This window comes from Hemicordylus capensis, chromosome 2, assembly GCF_027244095.1.
Source record: "Hemicordylus capensis ecotype Gifberg chromosome 2, rHemCap1.1.pri, whole genome shotgun sequence".
NCBI lineage: Eukaryota > Metazoa > Chordata > Lepidosauria > Squamata > Cordylidae > Hemicordylus > Hemicordylus capensis.
The window spans coordinates 386,632,638-386,648,520 of NC_069658.1; the positions used below are offsets into that span (position 1 = coordinate 386,632,638).

General features: G+C 47.1%; 1 protein-coding gene across 4 annotated transcripts in view; it reads right to left on the reverse strand.

Moving 5' to 3' along the window:
• TBCD (tubulin folding cofactor D) overlaps positions 1–15,883 on the reverse strand; it is a 218,846-nt gene that overhangs the window by 151,443 nt on the left and 51,520 nt on the right. For all 4 annotated transcript variants that reach the window (XM_053293259.1, XM_053293260.1, XM_053293262.1 and 1 more), the window contains exons 11-12: positions 9,328–9,479; positions 6,982–7,042 (exon numbers count right to left, since the gene is read on the reverse strand). In XM_053293259.1, the coding sequence (XP_053149234.1) occupies positions 6,982–7,042; positions 9,328–9,479 (213 nt within the window). The remainder of the gene's footprint in view (positions 1–6,981; positions 7,043–9,327; positions 9,480–15,883) is intronic.

Genomic DNA, 15,883 nt, shown 5'->3' on the forward strand with positions numbered 1-15,883 from the left:
TAACTGCCCTCCTGAAGTAAGAGTCGCGTCTAGATCTGACATCCAACATGTAGCGTTTAAGAAATGTGGTAGCTTGAGACCAGCAAGCTGTTCTGCAAAGGTTTGGGATTAAAACATCTTAATGTTCAAGATGTGAAGTTGTAAGAAATGAGTTGTAGAAGTCGAAATAGGTCTAGTAAAGCATGGTCAGATTCAAGATGGCAGAGGCTTCTTGGGTAATACATAAGCCAGGAAAATGACAGAGGAGATCCAATGGGCAGATGTGAAGACCAAGGCAGTAGACGCTTGTTGAGTCCAGAATAGCAGAATAAGAGATGCTACATTCTACAAAACGAAGCTATGTAAGTAAAAATACAGTGTCCTGAAGATAATAAGGGTGCATAAGGCATGTTCAGTGTCTGAAGTATAAGGAAGAAAGACAGATGACCCGAGATAGCTGGAATGTAAATATGACCTTCAGAAGAAACACAGAGTCAGATCGAGTTAGCAGCTTATGGAGGGTCAGCATGTAGCACCCAGAGGTTCCCCACTTGCCTAGCTGGGATAATAGCAATAAGAAATGCAACTTCAAATGCCAAGTGTTCGAAGAGCCTGGATATCAGTCAGAAAAGGACTAGACTAAGGGCTCAAGTGGAGACTGCAGCCAGTATTGGTTAAAGTAGCTGGGTAAGTTCCACTTCACCAACAGCAAGGAGCAGAAGGGGCCTGGTGAAAGGGGCTGGCGAAATGCAGAGAATGCTGCAAGATGAATTTAAATGCAACATACAGACAGGCCTGAGCTGGCTAAGGAGAGAGGGTAGGACAACCCAAGTGATGATTCTGTTAGGGAGATACTGGATTGATGAGCCCATTTTGAGAATATCTTCCATTTTGCTGCATATGACTTTCCAGTATAGTTTGCTAGACTCATTGAGGATGGTTTGCATATCTGAGGATAGGGACGAGCACAGCAGGATGTAATCTAGGAAGGCAGACAGATTCTCCCCATGATGAAGTGAAGCTGAGGAATGTCCGGGTGTAAATATTGGCTGTTTTCCACAAGGAGGAGATTGGGATGGGGGTGGGGGGGAGATGAATGTATGTGTTATTTGACAGGTGTGAAAGAGTTGTCTATATGGGACTTAGCTAACAAATCAGACACCAACAGGGCTTTTGCCCAGAGTGAAGCAGGAAGTGCTTAGTTCTGCCAAGTAAATAGTTGGCAATGTTTTGTGACTGTCCAAGGAAGGAAGCTTCACTTCACACTTGGAACACTTTTAAAAAGTAACCTTATTCACCAAAGGCCTTTGGCCTCAGTCAGGCAACAGCACCAACTGAAGCAGTGGGGTAAGGAGTGTGTTGGGGGTGGGGGTGGTGTAGAGAAATTAAAATATTTCAACAAAAAAATAGCAGAATGAGAAAGACACAAGAAAATGCTAAATCAGAGAAAAGATAGAGGCACACGCTTACTTGAATGAAACACTGAGATGAAGTATCTGCTGCAGCAGTTTGAAAAAGAACTGAGGGATAATACGTAAGGCAGTAGTATAAAGTGTGTGTGTGTCCGTCCGTGAACATGCACGGTCTCTAGGAGCAGGATTCCTGCCAAAATGCTCCTAGGCAAAGCTCTAAAAAATTTCCCAAAGGGTACCGTGCAGGCACAGAACCTATGGGAGTGAATGTACAGAGACCAAGGAAGAATGTAGATATAACTGTAGAAAATAAAAGTTAAAACCTGGCTGCCCTCTCCTTTCTATGAATCCCTACCCATTGACTGAAGATGTATGTGCCTACCAGGCAGACTGCTTCCAGAAAAACTACCCTCCTCCTCCAATGTTCATCTATTGTTATTTTCAGGTGTGTTGCTCATACCTGCAAAGAGAGCAGCCAAACACTACTCATGAGCAAGTAGGTTAATTCCCCATATGCAGCACCAGGCAAAGTCCCTTATTCATGAGTAGATCTGCTGCCTGGAAAAACTCTGGCACCACACTTAAAATGGTGAGGGGGATGGGGGAAGCAGGGACTGAAGAAATAAGTTGCGTTGCAGTCATCTTTCGAGAGACTCTCCCCGTTTCCAGGTGCCTGGTCAGGCAATCTCAGAATTTCGAGTGTTTGTCCTTGAGGGTGGGCCTCAGAGATAGGCTGGGGATTCTGCTGGTGTACCGACCACCCCGCTGCACTTCAGTCTCCCTACTTGAGCTGGCGGGGGTGGTCTCGGAGGTGGCTTTGGGTTCCCCCAGGCTTATTGTTTTGGGGGATTTCATTGTCCACGCTGAGACCCCCCTAGTGGGTGCGGCTCAGGAGTTCATGGCCTCCATGGCAACCATGGGCCTGTCTCAGTTGGTATCGGGCCCTACCCACGTGGCGGGACACACTCTGGATCTGGTTTTTGCAGACCGGGAAATAAATGATCTGGAGCTGGGGGAATTTGAGATCACTCCCTTGTCATGGACAGATCATCATCTGGTGGGGTTTAGTTTGACTGCTCTGTCTGCCCTCTGCAGGGGTGGTGGGCCAATTAGGATGGTCCGCCCCCGGAGGCTTATGGATCCGCTTGGATTCCAGACGGCCCTTGGGGAGTTTCCAGTGTCCAGAGCTGGTGACCCTGTCGAGGCCCTGGTTGACCTCTGGAATGGAGAGATGGCCCGGGCTGTTGACACGGTTGCTCCTAAACGCCCTCTCCGGCTTGGTGGAGCCCGATCTGCTCCTTGGTTTTCCTCTGAGCTTAGGGCGATGAAGCAATTCGGACAACGGCTAGAACAACGCTGGAGGAAGAGTCGCCACGAATCCGACCGAACACGGGCTAGAGGCCATTTTAGGGACTATGCCGTGGTGGTGGGATGCTTTTTCTCTGCCTCCATTGCGTCTGCTCAGTGCAGACAAACAGAGCTGTTTCGTGTGGTAAAAACCTTGCTCCACACATCCCCCCGGACAATGGGGGAGGAGTCATCTACAGCTCTTTGTGATCGGTTTGCCTGTTGCTTTGCAGATAAAGTCGCTAGCATCCGTGCTGACCTGGACTCCAGAGTTTTGGCAGTTCCGGCAGACGTGCCTCTGGTACCATCTGGTCCCGTTGTGTTGGATTCTTTTCAGTTGGTGCGGCCTGAGGATGTGGACGAGATCCTGGGCAGTGTGCGGGCGACTTCGTGCGCTCTTGACCCTTGCCCTTCATGGCTAATAAAAGCTACCAGGGAGGGGACAGGCAGATGGCTGGAGGTGATCGTTAATGCTTCATTAAGGGAGGGCAGGATGCCATCGTGCCTCAAGGAGGCGGTGGTAAGACCGCTATTAAAAAAGCCCTCCCTTGATCCCTCCAACCTGGACAACTATAGACCTGTGTCTAACCTTCCCTTTCTGGGCAAGGTGATGGAGCGTGTGGTGGCGTCCCAGCTGCAGAGGGTCTTGGATGATACGGATTATCTGGACCCTTTTCAATCTGGCTTCCGCCCCGGGTATGGGACTGAGACTGCCTTGGTCGCTCTAGTGGATGACCTACGCCGGGAACTAGACAGGGGCAGTGCGTCCCTGTCGGTTCTGCTGGACCTCTCGGCGGCGTTCAATACCATCGACCATGGTATCCTTCTGGGCCACCTCTCGAGTATAGGAATCGGAGGCACTGCATTGCAGTGGTTCCGGTCCTTTCTTGGGGGGAGGGTCCAGAAGGTGGTGCTGGGGGACTACTGCTCGGCCCCTTGGCCATTGGCCTGTGGGGTCCCGCAGGGATCGGTCTTGTCCCCCATTCTGTTTAACATTTACATGAAGCTGCTGGGAGAGGTCATCCGGGGACTTGGACTGAGTTGTCAGCAATATGCGGATGACACTCAGCTCTATCTCTCCTTATCATCTGATCATAGGGAGGCGGTGGATGTCCTGAATCGGGGGCTGGAGGCCGTGATGGGTTGGATGTGGGCTAACAAACTGAAATTGAATCCGGATAAGATGGAGGTACTGTTGGTCAGTAGGAGAGCCAATCGGGATGAGGCGATTCTACCGGTTCTGGATGGGGTTGCACTCCCCTTGAAGGAGCAAGTACGCAGCTTGGGGGTACTACTGGACCCAGCTCTGCTTTTGGAAGCTCAGGTGGGGGCGGTGGCCAGGGGTGCCTTTGCACGGCTTCGGCTAATGCGCCAGCTGCGTCCCTTTCTCAAGAAGGCAGATCTGGCCACGGTTACCCACGCCTTAGTCACGTCGCAGCTGGATTACTGTAACGTGCTCTATGTGGGGCTGCCCTTGAAGAATATCCGGAAACTGCAGCTAGTGCAAAACGCGGCAGCAAGGGTTTTATCCGGAGCTGCCCATTGGGAACATATCACCCCCATTTTGAAAGAGCTGCACTGGCTGCCGGTTCGTTTCCGGGTCCAATTTAAGGTGCTGGTTTTGACCTTTAAAGCCCTTAACGGTTTGGGCCCGGGGTATTTGAGGGACTGCCTGCTCCCAAGGGTTGCTGCCCGCCTGACGAGGACATCTGAGGGGGCCCTGCTCCGGGTGCCAACAATGAGGGAGGCCAGGCTGTCGTGCACTCAGGACAGGGCCTTCTCTGTTGCTGCTCCTAGACTCTAGAATGCTCTCCCAGTTGCCATTCGTTCCTCGGACTCCATCACGGCTTTTAGAAAGCTTGTAAAGACTTGGCTTTTTACCCAGGCTTTAACATAATCGTTTTTACTGCGGCTTCTGTGTGTTTTTATCTGTTGTATTGTTTTTATATGTTTTTAGCTTGATGTTTTTTATTGATTTTTTATTGTATGTTTTAATTTTTGTAAACCGCCTTGGGGTTGTGTTTTTAACGAAAGGTGGTATAGAAATGTAAAAATGAATGAATGAAAATGAAAAAGAAAAAGAGTAAGGTAGAAAGGATGGGAAGAGAGGAAGTGGCCTAAATAAATCCCCAGAAAATATGGAAATATAAAGGTTTGTGGGAATGGAAAAGCAATGAAGAATGGTGAGTAGTATTCTCGCTAAGTTGTGTACATGCACACACGTTTTTTGATGTCCGTTCAGTTAATTTTAGATCCCACTAAGGCTGAATCAGGAAGGCCCCATTCTGAATGCATCTGCATGCACACTGCCTTGATACCGCCACCCAGAACAAAACTAAACTAAATAAAGGAACTAAAACTGGATAATAGAGTGAGCAGAAAGAAGAGATGTACATAGCCAGAAGATGGATTAGTTTGTGTTACACAGATATAAGAGCTTGCAAGGTGCATAAAGCACCAGAATTTCAGATATTGGTTATAAATATGCAAACTATTCACTTATCTTTTTTCTTCCTTCATGGCTGCTATTGCAAGTACTGCAACTGTTAGCAAACTGTACTCAGCACCTATGTGGGCTGCTGCAATGTACAGAATGTTCACAAATATTCTAATATGTGAGGAGAAAGAGCAACACCTGGAATGCTCAATTCATGACAACTAACACAAGAAGGGAAAATTCCAACTTTTTTTTTTTAAGTTACAGATTTTCTAGATATGGTTTGCTGCAGCATACGGGTGGAGAGAAAGGAATGGTCTTGTGAGGGGAATAACCAGCAATGTGGAATATCTTAATAGTTTGACTGATTGATGAAAAGTAAGATGAACTAATTTCACATACGCTGCATTCAGACGTACACTATAACTGCAGTTAACCCTAACCAGAGTTACAATTGCTAACTCCAATCCGCGTTGCAGATGTACAGCAAACCGCCGTTAGCCTAACAGGAATTGAAGCAGAGGGGAGCCTCTCCCTGCTGCTCAGCCTCCCAGCCTGATCCCAGCCATCTCTGTGGCCAGACTGTGGGCAAAGCATCACCGCATCAGCCACGATTGGCAATGATCTCCAGCAGGGCCTGCCAAGTGCGATCGTGCATTTTTGGAGCACCTTCGGCAGGTCAAGCGCATTGAAAGCCCTTTAAATGCCCTGCAATGCAAGCGCTGCTTTTGCCAACCATGCACCCCAAAAGCACCACACAAACTCCAATTCGGCAGGGGGGGAGATTTGGGGACCCAGGGTAGATGAAATCTCGTTTTCATTGCGGGAAGAAAGGGGGAAACCCACATTCGCTGGAACAGGATATGCAGATGGGACAGGGCTAAAGATTCGGGGGGGGGGGTCTGTCCCACCATGACCAGGGAAGATGTCGTGAGGGGAGACCCCTCAGAGCACTCCAGCCAGACCCATCACTAAGCCACTGCAAGCAGCTTGCTGCCCAGGAGGCTATCACTCTCACGAGAGGGCCAGTCTATTGGGGATATGCCTGTGCCTGCTAAGGCGTTATCCCAACCCTCAGACTGCGAGCTCAAGGAGCTGGGCCCCCCTTACCCAAACTCTCTGTGTGAAAAATAAAACTTGGTCTGCGCCTCCTCCTCTATGATTGGGGTTTGGCACTGGGTGCTTAACCGCAGTTATGGGTGAGTCTGCCTTCAGGCGTAACAGTTCAGGGGCAAAACGGCAGTTGTCAGCAGCAAAACATAGATAAAACCTCAGGTTCAAAATCAAATTGGAGTTTGGCAGGGCAAACTGAAGTTAACTTCAGGCCCTTAACCGTGGTTTTGCGCATTCGGGCATACTACAGTTATAACCTCTGGCAGCTTTAACTGCAGTTAAAGTGTATGTGTGAACCAGGCCATAATAATTTAAAGTACAGTAATTAGTACTGCTGGCCCAGTTATCTTTGCCTCCAAAATGAAAAGCTACTATTACACCCCCTCCACTCCAAATTGGAGCTCATTTTCCTTTAGATCACACATACTGAAATGCCCCCTGTAGTATCTGCCATCCAATGTAACTGTTCTCAGAGCTTCATGATGAAGCTGGACCCAGGACCAGCAATAAATCAATCAAACATTTGTTACATGAGGATTATAAGATCAGGAGCCAAGGGAATGGGGTAGTAGGATAAAACTGGTGCTGAATTTCATATATTAATTTGAAATCCACCTCTTTGGCAAAAGGTCCTTAGTTAGAGATATTTGCAGATTAAGCCATGTAAAGCCTCTCTGATTTGAGGACACTTACCCTTTTGCTGCAGACCACCTGACAATGGTGTCCTTATCTTTCAAACCAATCAGCAATTGCTCTGTGAAAAAATGTTTTAAATTACAAATTAAAATCAGATGTTATATTTAGTCCTATCTTTGTATAAACTCTTTCTATAGGAAGTCCCTTTTCATGGGGGAAGGCAGTTCTATTAGCCCTTTACTAGTTTAAGTCAGTTCAAGATATTCTCATGCCCAACTAAAGGAAGGGGAAAGGGTGTTTGCAACTGAAAGAAAACGTAGCCTTTATCGTTTGCTTGTTTAAACTAGAGAGAGTATGATGGAGAGGATGAGAACACACCTTTTAAAAAATGATAATAATGCTTGTAATGAAAGAAAATGCAAAATGGTGCAGGTATGTGGGGATGAGTAGATGGGGGTAGAGATTCACCACTCTCCTCCAAGAGATGTCACGGGCAATGACTAATGCCTACAGCCACATTCAGCATAGCAAAAAACATACAATGTTCATACTTGCTGGGGCAAGTATCAGTATAATATAAACATCAATCAGTGATCTGAATGGAAATACAATTCCTCATATTTAAAGGACTTGCTGAGATAACATCATTTTATTAGTTCGATAACAGCTGCTCCAACCATCTCACATCACCCACCCATCCAAACCATAGGATCTGGAAGGCTCACTACCTCTATTCCCCATTTTAAAATCGCTTGATTTAAATTACCAGACAAAATCCCAAGGGTTTCTTTGCATATGATACTTAAGCAGCAAGATCACTCAACTTAAGCCCTGCTGGATCAACTCAAAGGCCTATTGAGTCCAGCATGTTGTTTATCACAGGGCCCAAACCATATACTCTGAGGAAACCCACAAGCAGGAGATGAAAGGATATCCCTCACCTGCTACTGCTAGGGATGTGCACGAATGGCTCATGAAATCGTGGGCAGGGCAGGGGTCAGTTCCTTTTAAAAGCAGGTAAGCAGGGCCTTACCTGCTCAATTGTTGCCCCACCACTTTTCTAGGTGTGAAACTTGCTGTTCAAAAGGCTGCGTGTGGCTGCAGTGCTGTTCCTAGCAGTCTGCATGCAGCATCAGCTTGCACTTGACCGCTGTGCATGTGTGGCAGCCATTTGCATGGTCAGCATTGTGTGGCTGACCACGCAAATGGCCACCATGCATGCACGGCAGCCATACGCCTGCCAACACTACACACAGGCTGCTGAAAGCAGCACTGCAACCGCATGTGGCCTTTTGAACAGCGAGCACTTCAAGTCTTCTCCAGGACCAAAGTTCAGAAGTATCAATACTTTTTCTGTCTTGCTTCTTCAAAGTCCAGCTTTCGCATCCACAGAGTGTCATACCAAAGTCAGCATGTATTATATGCCATGTATTAAATGTATTATATTACCATGGATTAAGGAGGTGGTAACCTTAAAGTGCAACTGAATATTTCTATTCAATCAAGTTTTCAAGTTTTAAGTGTTAAAGTTATATGATTATTATTCTTACATTTATATGCCACCTAACAAAAAATCTATACTGGACATAAACTAAAGGTGCTTGCAGATGCAACACTCCAAAATCAAGCAAACAATAATCGACAGAGACAAACAACAGCAACATGGTTTGTTTTGCTGGTGGTGATTTTTTGGCCCCTTCTTCCACCATTCGCTCAATCCAAGGCTGTTTCTCAGCTGCTCTGTGCCCACCTCTTTTGCTAAGCTAGGAATAAACCACAGGGGGGCCGTTTCGGATGCAATACCACCGTGATTTCAACCACACTTGAAACAAGCCAACTACAAACCCTCAGTACAAATGTCGGCTTGTTTGGCAAAACTGTACCTCTAATGAATTTGAGAGGCACATTCGGACGGGAAAGCACAGCGAGTATTCTCAAATTCAACCAAGGTTCCATGTTGCATCTGAAAATGCCCTAAAGCTTGAATGCTCTGCTAACAATGAACAAAATGGCTCATCTTCTTACTGGTAATGTCCTTTAATTAAAATGTTAAACATAGGAGGGTTCCCTCCATACATGCACTTTTTATTGTAGTTTATGACTATCAAGATCCCCAGAAGGTGAAGATAATGGTTTTGTCCCACGTCTCAGATTTTAAAAATCCTGAGGTACTCAGTCATTCATTACCAGAAGGAATGTGGGGAGGGGTAAACAGGGAACAAAAATATCTAGCAGAGACATCATAATATTTTCCCTACAATGCTAAAGAGATGCTAAATTGAAATAATTTGCATTCTTGCTTTCCCGATTAATAACGAGAAGGAAGTTGAACCTTAAAAGCAAATGAGGCAACTGTTCGCAAGCCATGGTGTCAGACTTTACAGTACTTTAGATCAAACGCACCTACAACATTTTCAACATCTCCTGGAATGTCATATTCCTCTTCCTCTTCCTCCTCCTCAGTGACAGAAGCTGCATTCATTGCTTTCGGTGCAACAGGTCCCACAGTAGAAATCTGCAAATTTGCAGCTAACGATCGGAAACCCCGTTGATACCTAAAAGGAAAAACATATAATACATACTAAACTTCCATTCTAAATGGAAGTCAAAAGAATTTGTACATTCTTCAAAACCTCCCAGAAGTACAGTTTGAAAATAAGAATTTGATATTTTTAAAGTTATTTCCGTTCTATGAAGAAGAGCACCTAATAGAGAATGGTATTGTGTAGACATAGGTTACAACTTAAGAAGTAATATACTTTAGCATTCCTCAAGGAAGCTGCCTAATGCCCAGTGATCAAATAAACATAAATATTCCTAAGAGCTATACTGTACATTCATTCAAGTAAAGCTCTTAGGCACTGAGGGCCTACTGACATATATATCAAGAGTTACAAGTAATTAAATATTGCTCCGAATATTACCCTCAAGAGAATTTTGCTAGTCTTTGAAAACTCCAAGTAAATATAAAGTATTTCAGTTCATGTTAAAGAACTGCTCTAAGGTACATTCAAGTGCTTAAACATACCCAGTGGAATGTTTTTTGTTTTGTTTTTTACTTTTACTCCTTTGAGTGGTAGGCCTCCATACCATATCACAAACTGCTTTTGAAACTTCTCAGTTTCAAAGAAGTGTGACATGGGATAGCACCTCCTATCAAAGATAAACAAGCCCCAAGCTCCTCTGGACACATAGAACTTGTGCTGTTCTTTGGATCTAGACCATTGTAAATAAAGCTGTTCAAGTCAGTGTTCAAAGAACTCCTTATTTTGCACACACACAAAACAAGAAAGTGATACAAAACTATACAAAATGTATATAGGCTGCCAACAAATACTTGGATTTGGCAGTAGAAAAGTACGTCCTTTAACAAGGAATAATTTGCTTAAGAGTGGTTTTAAGGGTAAAAGATTAATGGCAGGGGTGGGGGGGAGAGATATCCAGTAGCAACTTATAATTTAAAATTTCCATGTAATATACACAAGACGGGAAAGGGTCTGCTCTCCAGTAAAAAGAAAAATAAAGAAAACAGGTTACTCACCTGTAACTTTAGTTCTTCTACTGATCATCTATACTTCTACACAAATGGGCTATGCGCCTGCACAGAGACCTCATCAGTTCTGTGCAGAGACCTCACCAACAAACTCAACTCTCCTGCTTTGGGCGGGAACCCCGCCCCCAGCCACTATGTGCAGCTGTGCCACTCCTCATCCCCTCAGTCACGGAGTCCAGCTTCAAGAAACCCCGCGGGGAGGACGGGAGGGCATGTAAAAGTACAGATGACCACTAGAAGAACCAAAGTTACAGGAAAGCAACCTGTAGTTCTTCGACGTCGTCTCTGTCTTTTACACCAAATGGGCGCATAACATGCTAGAACCCAAGGAGGAGGGAAGCAGAAGCAATATGGATTCTGCCAGAATTATTTATTTCAGAAACAAGTACATCAACTGAAAATGGATTGCAGGACACTCCTGCCAGACGCAGCATCATTCTGTGCCTGGTATCAATTGCATAATGACGAATAAATGAATGGGAGGAAGCCCAAGTTGCTGCCTGACAAATAGCGTGCAACCGGACTGCACTTTCAAAGGCCACAGAGGCCGCCACGGACCTAACAGTGTGTGCCTTAACCATAGCAGGCAACTGCTTATGAACCAACTGATAACAAAGTTCAATTGTGGAAACTATCCACCTAGACATGGATTGGGCCGAGACTTGGAGACCTTTACATGGCCCATCATACAAAACAAACAAGGAAGGAGATTTTCCCCACTCAGCAGACCTCTGAACAAAGGACAATGCCTTTTGAACATCTAAACGGTGTAACCTCCTTTCCGCATCCAATGAAGGATTTGGAAAAATCACGGGCAAAGTAAGTGGGGACGACAGGTGAAACATAGACACCATTTTGGGCAGGAACTTGACATCTGTCCTGAGTACAACCTTGTGCTTATGGAACTGAAGGTAAGGTTGGACAGCCCTCAGGGCCCTTAACTCACTCACCCTCCTGGTGGAGGTAATGGCCACCAAAAAGGCGACCTTTCAGGTCAGGAGACAGGGATCAATTGAAGCCAAAGGCTCAAACTACAGCAGTAGTAGACCAGGCAATACTACTGACAGGTCCTACTGACTTGTGGGAGACCACCGTCATTCTGCTCAGTGTCCGCTTGGACATTCAGCGCACCCTGAATATGAACTGCCTGAAGCAATGCCACATGCGCCACACACCAATGCCACAGGTCCAGAGCCAGAAACAGAAGGCTCCTTGAGGACGTGCCGCCCTGTCGATTGACGTAGGCTTTCTCCGTCATATTGTCTGTTTGTATTATCACTGAATGACCCTCAATCAGGGGCAGGAAGCCTTTGAGAGCGTTGAAAATGGCCAACAGCTCCAGATAATTGATCTGTCGAATCCTCTCTTTGGGGGACCAATGTCCACTCAGATGAAGCCCTTCCAAGTGTGCTCCTCAACTGAGCTCCAATGCATTTGTTGTGACCACCCACCAGGCTCGAGGGTGTTGAAAGGGAATACCGACACTCAAGTGCCAAAACTCTGTCCACCACACCACCGTCGCCCACACCCATTGAGGAGGTGTGCGTTCTAGATGGCCTGGATCCCGAAAGGGATCAAACACGTCCAAAAACCATCTCCGAGTGACGCGCATACGAAGACGTGCCTGAGGTAGTATGTATGTACTCGATGCCATGTGACCCAACAGGCGCTGTATGGATTGCATAGTCTGTGGGCCACCAGCTAGGAAAATGGCCGCCAGCCTCCAGAGAGTAACTACGTGGCCCACTGGAAGGAAGACCAAGGTCATGTCAAATATCAGCCCAATGAACTTAATTCGACGGGTGAGTTCCAACTGAGATTTTTTTGAAGTTTATTTGGATACCCAGCTCCTGCAGAGTATCTACCGTGATCTTGAGTGCGTCCAGAACCACACACCTAGTGCTCGCCACGATGAGCCAATCGTCTAGTTACGGCAGAACCTGCAAACCTTGCTCCTGCAGAAACGCCACCTCCGGGGCCAGACGTTTCGTGAAGACCCTCGGTGCGGTTGTGAGGCCAAACGGCAAGGTCTTGAATTGATAGGGGATCCCCCGATCTGAAATCGCAGGAAATGTCGATGCTGAGGGCATATTAAAACGTGATAGTATGCATCTTTTAAGTCCAGGGAAACCATCCATATGTTCTTTTCCAGGATGGTCATAATGGTCGGTACCGAGAGCATTTGGAACCTTTTGTAGACCAAATGTTTGTTCAGGGCCCTGAGGTCTAGTATAGGGCGCTGACCACAGTCTGGCTTTGGTACAAGAAAGTATCGGGAATAGAACCTGGGGCTGTCGCATCCTTTTCCAGGAGAGCAGCGACCTCTTGATCCAACTCCGGGGTGCAAGTAGTCACCACAATCCCTGACCCCGGCTGTATCCCACAAAACTGCATGGCATAGCCCAAACGTATAATTGTGAGGACCTACTGGTCAGTCGTCACTTTGTCCCAACTCGCCAAGAATGGAGCAAGGCAAGTCCTGAAGCTCCCCAAGTCATTGCTTCTTCTGGGGGATATTTGGGCGCTGTTTCTGAAAGTCTGGCTTACTAGGCTGGCCACCCAACTTGTATTTTGGTTGGAATTTGCTACCACAAAAGGACCATTCCGAAGGCAACTGTTGCTGAGAAGGGGCCTTCCATGGTTGGTAAAGTGACCACTTGGCAGTTCTCTGTGTTTTCCTAGCCAGTGAAGCATATGACATGGAGTGCGCTGTGCTCCTCGACTTCTGAACCTTCTGGACTGTATCAGTCTGTTCAGAGAAGAGGCTAGAGCCTTCGAAGGGCAGGTCCTTGACCCTAGCCTGGGCCTCGTAACGCAGTCCTGATGAACGCAACCAAGCATGTTGTCGGAGCGCCACAAATGTGGCCATCACCTTAGCTGCCCATTCCACCAAATGCCGGGCCAAATAAAGTTCTTGTTTGGCTACCTGAAGGGCCTCGCGGGCAAACGATTTGGCCAGATCCATCTTGTCCTGCAGGAGGAGATCCAGAAAGGGACTCACCACCCACAAAAAGTGGTTATATCGGGCGTTATAAGCCTGATAATTGGCCACCCTCAAATGTAGGGCTGAGGTGCAGCAGAGTTGGCTCCCAAAAGAGTCCAACTTTCTGCCCTCTTTGTCACTCAGTGCCGACTGGCTGTGACCTCTGGTCCTTTGTAGCGACGCCTCCTCAACAATTGAATTTGTGGTGGGATGGTTCTTCAAAAGGGATATATTGTCATCCAGTTGCACCCTGTAGAAATGTTCTAGACGCCTGTTAGGCTGGGAAAGTGTTGTCAGCTTTTTCCAGTGACCCCAGATAACTTTTAACAATGCCAGGTTCTGGGGCAAAGAGGCCGGTATCTTGGCCTCAGAATCAATAAGGCTGAAGAACGGGTCCAGCTCTCCCTTCTGTTGGTTCCCCAGGTTTATGTCCAGGGCTGAAGCCATTCGTGTCACATATGCTGTGTATAGTTTGAGGTCCTCCGACGGGGAGACCAGCGTAGAGTTCGACTGAACACCGAACAAGAACAATCCCAGAGAAAGAACCTGAGTCCGGAGAGCTAGCATCGCTCTCATATCCGGACTCCAGAGGGGCCAAAGAGTCCTGTGCCACAGACATTGAGCCCTAAGGTGAGCCCGGCTTGCTACACTGATTGTCTGGTATCGACACAGAAATTTCTGCTGGCAGCACTTGGGCAGGCAAGGCAGTTGGAGGTATCACCAGAACTGAAGGGCGTGGTTCACGATGCTCTGTATGGTCCCTCAGGGAGAATTGCGGCCTCCCTTCCGAATGTGTGTGTGGGGGGGGGGTCTCGCCAACCCTTCGTCAAGCGTTTCCCATATGTGGGGTCCTCCGAGTAGCGGGACCCATAGCGGGGACGAGCATAGTCAGAATAGTCAGACCGATAGTCCATCTGGTACCAGTCACACGATCCAGAGTCCCAGCGCCATGCGCCGTAAGAAGATTCAACTGCGCTCAAGGGGGAGTGATATTCCGCCACTTGGTATCAATCCGGATAATACTGATCACGACAGTCCCAGGATCGGTCTTGTCTGAACATCAAGGAGCGGTCTTCTGATTCCCAACAGGTACCACGGTCTCTAAGGGGAAAGCGCTCTTTGGCCCTGAAGGGGTGAACGTTGCCTGGGCAGCCATGAAGAGTCTTCTGCTGGCCTGGCTGGAGAATACATCTCCTCCGAGGAAGCATAACCTGGTTCCTCTGTCGCCACAGTCAAACGATTCCATCACCACAGGCAAAGCAGACCACATTGACACCAACAATCTTTGCATGATATGATCTGAAGCCACTTTAGTCTTCTTGGCCACAGGGGCCTCCAATGCAGGAGCTTCTTCTACCTTCTTCTTCTTGGGTATAGGAAGGAGGTGACGACCCGCCAGCAAGTCCCGATGCAACTTCAGTTTCTTCTTTTTCAACTTCAGTACCGATCCCAAGAGATCTGGGGAGGACTTAGGTACTGTGGGCTCACTCGAAGTCGCCGATGGTTGAGTGGCAGAGGATGCTGAAATCGGTATCGAGACCGGGTTTTTGGTCTCCGCAGGAGCAGACACCGCACGCTCCGATTGTCCCAATGAAGCCATCTTTATGGGCTGCTTCAGCGACAAGGCTTCCAAAGAACTGAGAGCCAGGTCCCACAGGGCTGCGCGCAGGCGAGAAGCCCTATTTTTGCAAGCCTGCTTCGTGAACTTCTGGCAATGAAGACAGGTCTCGACAATGAGGGATTCCCCCAAGCACAAGAGAAGGGATCTTAGATACGCAACTGATACATTTTTTAAAGTTCATTGTACGTGGCATAAACGCCGAAGGCCGGCCGGCCACCATGCTCCGTCCTAGCCAGAATCAGAGCTCCAAAGGAGAGAAAAACCACAAAACAAAATGCAAGGAACAAAAACGCTACTACACAGAGAAATTAAAGAAAGAATAAGAAAGAAATCAAAGAAGCAGAGAGAAAACAACAAGGGGATAGCTGGATCCTACTCGTTGCCAAGCTGCAGACTCCACAATGTTCACTGAAGTGCGGACGAAGAAGGACTGAGGGGATGAAAAGTGGCGCAGCTGCATATAGTGGCTGGGGGCGGGGTTCCTGTCCAAAGCAGGAGAATTGAGCTTGTTAGATTCCAACGAGGTCTCTGTACCGGCGCATAGCCAATTTGTGTAGAAGACAGAGACCACTTCGAAGAAAGAATATTTGCCTGAGGTTGAGAAATAAGACTATGAATCTTTTTATACAGGCAGAAATTTTTGTAAAACTGGGCATCAATGTTACATTGCACTGCATTTCGTTGACACCAGGGGTAGGCAGTGGCTGCGGATAATGGAGTTGTAGTTCAACAACAGCTGGAGTGCCAAAGATTGCCTATCACTGCTCTACATTTATACCATTAAGTTTTTCTGTGTATGAAA